General features: G+C 35.1%; 1 protein-coding gene across 1 annotated transcript; it reads left to right on the top strand.

Moving 5' to 3' along the window:
* Window positions 1-3,298, top strand: LOC145005615 (AT hook motif-containing protein). Its single transcript, XM_078964727.1, has 3 exons — window positions 1-128; window positions 1,135-2,159; window positions 2,870-3,298. Exons 2-3 carry the CDS (start codon window positions 1,179-1,181, stop codon window positions 2,972-2,974), a joined length of 1,086 nt encoding a protein of 361 aa, XP_078820853.1. The 5' UTR covers window positions 1-128; window positions 1,135-1,178; the 3' UTR covers window positions 2,975-3,298.
* The last annotated feature ends 2,448 nt before the right edge of the window (window positions 3,299-5,746 follow it).

Below are 5,746 nucleotides of genomic sequence, written 5' to 3'. Positions count from 1 at the left end.
TATTTTTCTTAATAAAACGCCGTAATTAGCTCCGACTCACCATCCCAGTCTCCTCACTCTCAACACAGAAAATCTAGGGTTTCAAATCACCGTGTCAATTTCGCTTTCGATCCTCTAAAACTATAAAGGTACGGCTAGATTTTCAAATTACATCACCATATCCGACATAGGGTAGGTATCTGAAAATTTGCTCCTACATTTGATGGTTACTCGCTATTTTATGCATTTACTGTACATGCTTATTCATGTAGTCTTCAAATTGATGCTTTTATGCATGATCTGTTAAAGGAAGGAGGCTTGATAAGCTATAATTGTATGTCAAGTGAGTGTAATTTTTATCTTCGTTCAACGATTTTATGGTAATCTGTGGTATTTTGCATCTTACTCCATCCTTGCTACTGATTCTGTGCAGGCGGTTGACTTTGTGTTTATGTTCTCATTTCAGTGTTTCATTGATTTTTTTTGTTGCTCGTTTGAAACTAAATTTGTTTTAGTCGCTCGATGTGTAATGCGATCATGTCTGAACATACGGATTACGTCGCAAGTGTTGTATCATGTAGAGCTTTTTTCGCTGATCGCTTATTTGCTGTTTTATTTGATGCACAAGTTGGCAAGTCGCCGTGAGTGCTAAAGGACGCAGACGAAATGAATACGTAATCAGTTAACCTAGAATTGATTATCAATAATCCGACCTAAGTAAAAGAAGAAATGTTAATCATGTGCAGACAATTCAGGATCAACTTGTAGGATCGATTAGTAAATTTTTTGAACTGGTTTGTATCTTCATTTCGACTTTCTGTTTTGAAGTGTTCCGATTTCCAAATAACCTAACTTTCTCGTACGTAGTAAATATTTGGTTCTGATTAGGGTTCCAGTTGACCTATCATGTTTGTTGTTGATCAACAGTCCAATTATTATCTGTATCTATATTAATTTTCTACATTGATTGTTTCTTATTTTTCCCTATATGCATCTGCTTCAGCATGTCATTAACTGTAGATCCTTCTCTTTTGATAATGAAGCTATATAACTTTATATTCGAAAGTTTTTATGGCATCAGGCTTGTAGCTTTATTTATGTGTTAGAACTCACTAATGAGTAATGACTGATCTTTAATTCTTTATCTATTTGCAGGCAAAATCTCTACATTCTTTTAAAAAAAATCTGTTTATAATCCAATGATGAACCTGGTCAACCAAGAAGTAAGACCCGAAGCATCACTAATGATTCCCGAAAAACGAAAACGTGGGCGCCCACGAAAGGATCCGAGTGAAAGACGGGCAGCAAAAGCCCGTTCACAAGCTGCCCGAATGCAACCCGGTTTTGCCCAACATCACACCACCACCCCCCGACTTGATCCAATCCATGATCCAACCCAAGTCATGATCGGTCAAACCGTAACTGGTGTAGTTGAAGCCACTTTTGAAGCCGGTTACCTCCTTGCTGTCAGAATCGGTAACTCAAATATAACCCTAAGAGGTGCAGTGTTCAAGCCAGGTCACACCGCTCCCATAACACCCGATAATGACGTGGCGCCACATGTCGAAATGATCAAAAGAACCCAAGTTCCATTTCCAGAAATGCAACCTCCGATCCGCAGGCGAAAAAGACGATCAAAAGAAAAGAACATGCAGCTCATTACTTATGTCCCCAATGGTTCTCCTGATCAAACAACACTCCCAAACTCACCTTCTAAAAATTACGTGTTTACCCCTGGTAGAGGAAATGTGACCCCGGTTGTTCTTCAACCAAATGGGCCATTACCGAATCAACCGCCGCCTCATTTGCGGGCCACACAAGGGAAACCGGTTCACTCGGTTTTGCCATTGGCGGTATACCCGCCGAACGGGTCAACAAGTCAAGCTTCTGAGTCGCAGACAAGCTCCCATTTTACAGGGTCTGGAAATGAAAATGTTTCAGTCAAACAAGGTGTGACAGATGGTCAACAGGTGGAAGGAAGTAGTAAGTCAACTGTTGGTCAAGCGGATCGGGTTGTGAAAATGGAAACGGATATTGGTGACATGAATGAGCCTCTTTTTGTTGAACCGTTGCAGACACGACACTCGGTTCACCATTTTCAACCTGCACCCGTGATGGGACCCGGACCCGGACCCGTTATGCATGCGGGAACCACCGGGAGAATGACTGAACTTTTACAGGTAATGTTTTCGCACTCTTCATCCTCTTAGACTACATCAAATCCATTACACCTATTTTTTGTGCCAAATCGTGTGATTATTGGTGTAAATATTGATTTATCTCCAACCCATTACACCATTTTGAACAACAAAAAGAGTATCCTTTTTTTTATTTGATATATTTTCAATGGTACCCTTATATTCATAAAATTGCATTTCCGACACATTTAAATAAATATTATTTAGAGTATAATAGTACAAGTAATAAATATTACATTTAAAATATCATTGTACAATTTTAGAAAATATCAAATCTGAAGGCCCAAATTGTAAATTGGAAGATTAACACCAAATTTAGCATAAAAAAAAAATAACGAGTTTTGGTGTTTGGTTGGAGATGCTGATAGTGTTAAGTTTTCCCAAAGTCACTCACTAGTAACCAATTTCACTTTGCATCACAACACATTGCACAAAAGAAAATCCCGTTTCTTATAATAAAATACCAAAAAAATACTTTCACTATTTTACAGATAATTACATACTTACAGTTTCTTACACATAATAGCAACATACTTACATGTTATTTATTGATGATGGCGATATCAATATGTAACAAAATGAAAGTACATTGCTCTTGTAGGTTTTTAAATATAAAGTACATTGCTATTATTATAGGTTGGTAGCAAAAGAGTAAAGTAGGTTGCTAATTTTAGTAAAGATAATACATGTAGGCTGTTCAGCAGAATATGGGTGATGATCAGGCTCCACGAAATGGACATCCAACTGCAAGTTTTACGGTTAACCGAAACAGTAACAGAGATGAAGAAACTAACTGATAATGAAGCCTGTAAGCTGAAAAAAAGTTGGATATGTTGATGTTGATTAATTGTTGTTTCTGTTTGTTATTAGTTATTAAAGCGCACCAAAGAACAACAAACAGCTAGGGTTAGGGTAGAAGAGTGTGCGCACTTTATTTATGTTTAATAGAAAAAAAAAAAAAAAAAAAAAGAAGCTAAGCTAAGCTACCTTGTTTATTATGTTGTTTCTAAAATAGAAAAATGTTGCATTGGCTTCCTAACTTTCTTTAACTTCCGTAAAAAGTAAGTGGATATTCTGTTAGTGTTAACTACTCATGTATGCAATGGAAAATGGTTTCATCTTGTTTTGCTGTGTTAAATGCTTTATAAAATTTTGCTTCTTCTGAGTTGTAACTTGTTATAAAGGACTGGACAAGCTTTTTTATTTTTTTATCATCTTTTATCACCTAGTCTGCCAAAATAAAAGAATTTAGTTTTTGATATTGAAAAGCCTACCATGTTTGCTTTGTTGATTTATTTATTTATTTTTAACTTTCATTAACCATGATAATAAAATAAAAACAAGAGTAAATTATGCGAATGGTAATGGTTTAGTGTAGTTTGTACGCATTCTCCTTAACATTTTTTTTTAAAAACTTTGGTGATCCTCAAGTTTTCAATATGTTGTGTGTTGGTCCCTGTCTTGATATTGTCTTGTTTCACCATTTAAACCTCTTATGTGCCTTTTATCATATCGGTATTTTTTATCATTTCAAATTACACCCTATCAAAGGTTTAATGATTATACACTATCATTACTCCATTTCCCACAACGGGCATGAAAAGAACACGCAAAAACCTTCAAAAGAGAAAACCCTAACATATACGCTTCAAGCAAACTATGGTGGTCACTTGGAGGATACATGCTACAACAAACAAAATTGTTGTTATTTGTAGATACAATATGCTTATACCGACCTTGTCAAGTTCTTAATCTCTCTGATGTTTACTTAATAAGTTCCATTGTAATGTTTTTCCTCAATCAACAACCTATTGTCCTACAATACTTGTCATTCGCTTACACCACAACGAGGAACTCATAATCTTTCCAAAAAAAAAAAGTATATCAACCGGAAGCAACGTTATGTTGCTGGACATGGATGCCTTTTCCGTTCACATGATTTATGACATGATGGATGACTTGGGTATTTGGTGAACCTAATTTGCTCCGGTATCATTTTCAAAGACCATTCAACGATTTCAATTTCGAGTGTTTGTATTGGGTTGTGATCAAGATGTCCACTATTTGTGTACATTTGTTGGTAAACATAAGATAATAGAGGTATAGTTGAAATTGAACAACCTCCAATTGACTTAATGCCCCCCCACCCAATCTAAGGTACAAATAGTTGAAATTGAACTTACACCCCGTTTCCGTTCCCGAGTTCAATTTAAGGAGAGAAAAGAAAGGAAATGGGTGGAAGTAAGAGGAAAGTAAAAGAAATTGGTATTTCCGAGTTTCATTAAAGGAAGGAAGTGGAAGGAAATGGAGGGATCACTTTCTCACTTTCCTTCCGATTTGGAAGGATTTCGAGAGAAAGAACAAAATATTTAACTTTCCTTGCACTTCTTTCCAACTCGGAAACACAAAAGAAAATTTTATTTTCATTTCTTTTCTCTTCTTTTCTCTCCTTACTTTCTATTCTCTTCTCTTATTTTTCTTTGCTACAACTCGGGAACGGGGTGTTAATGTCCCCCCACCCAATCTAAGGTACGAATAGTTGAAATTGAACAACCTCCAACATGTTTAAAAAAATAGTTTCTAAATTGGCATGAATCATTTGCAATTGACTTCAACAAAGACCCAAATATAGTCGAGCATGACAATACTACACCCACAGTTGACTTGGACAAAAACCCACAACTAGTTGTGCATGACAGAGTTGAACCCATGGTTGACTTGGACAAAGACCCACAATTAGTTGATTATGACAGTGTTACACACTTGAACATTAATAAGGATGTTGAATGGGTTGGAGGTGTGTCTACGACAAAGATAGCTAGTTGAAGTTACACAAGAAGACGACATTGAAATATTGAAGTTTTGTTGTCGGGGTCAGACGATGAAAAAGGTAGTGAAAGAAGGAAATTTATTAGATCTATACAAAATGCACATGAAAAAGATGAAGCCATGGTTAGTGAGCACTTGTATATATATTTTAGATTTTCAGTTCGACAAAGGAGTTTAAGGATCGAGTGAAGTTACACATGATAGAGAGTAGAAGGGGGAGTTTAAGGATAGAGACTAGAAGGGGATTAGACTATGTGCATTTTATTTAGGTTTAATAGAAAAAGCTACATTGGTTATGTTGTTCTAAATTAGATGGGAATAAGAATTGCCATTTTTCTTATTAGGTGCTCAGAATCTTAATTAAAAGTTTTGGTTTTTTACATTCAAAAAATCTACTATGTTTGATTTTTTTGAATTTATTATTCATTTATTTTTACTTTCATCAATTACATTCATAGAATCAATATTTATGAAGACTCTTAGTAAATTAAACTTGTAAAGGAAGTGAATGTTTACAATTTATTTTTGCTAAAATGCAGTGTAAAGATGTCAATCTTTTAGAATTTTTTAGTCTAGTTTTTTGTCTACAATTTTTTATTTTTTTTATTTTAACTTTACTGTATTGTTATGATTTTTTTTTTTTTTTTTTGCACACCATAGTGCCAATTCTTTCGAAGGGTCAACAAATTGTAATTTTTGTTTTATTAACATCAATCTGAATCACAGTGCACAAACATACA

The sequence above is a fragment of the Lactuca saligna genome, chromosome 7 (assembly GCF_052625555.1).
Source record: "Lactuca saligna cultivar CGN05327 chromosome 7, ASM5262555v1, whole genome shotgun sequence".
Classification (NCBI taxonomy): Eukaryota; Viridiplantae; Streptophyta; class Magnoliopsida; order Asterales; family Asteraceae; genus Lactuca; species Lactuca saligna.
This window is presented reverse-complemented; position numbering and strand designations above follow the sequence as displayed.

Excerpts from the sequence above, each read along its gene's own strand:
- LOC145005615 (XM_078964727.1), top strand. The coding sequence starts at position 1,179 with ATGATGAACCTGGTCAACCAAGAAGTAAGACCCGAAGCATCACTAATG. Across the intron at positions 2,160-2,869 it reads GAATGACTGAACTTTTACAG|GCTGTTCAGCAGAATATGGG; the intron begins GTAATGTTTTCG and ends TAATACATGTAG.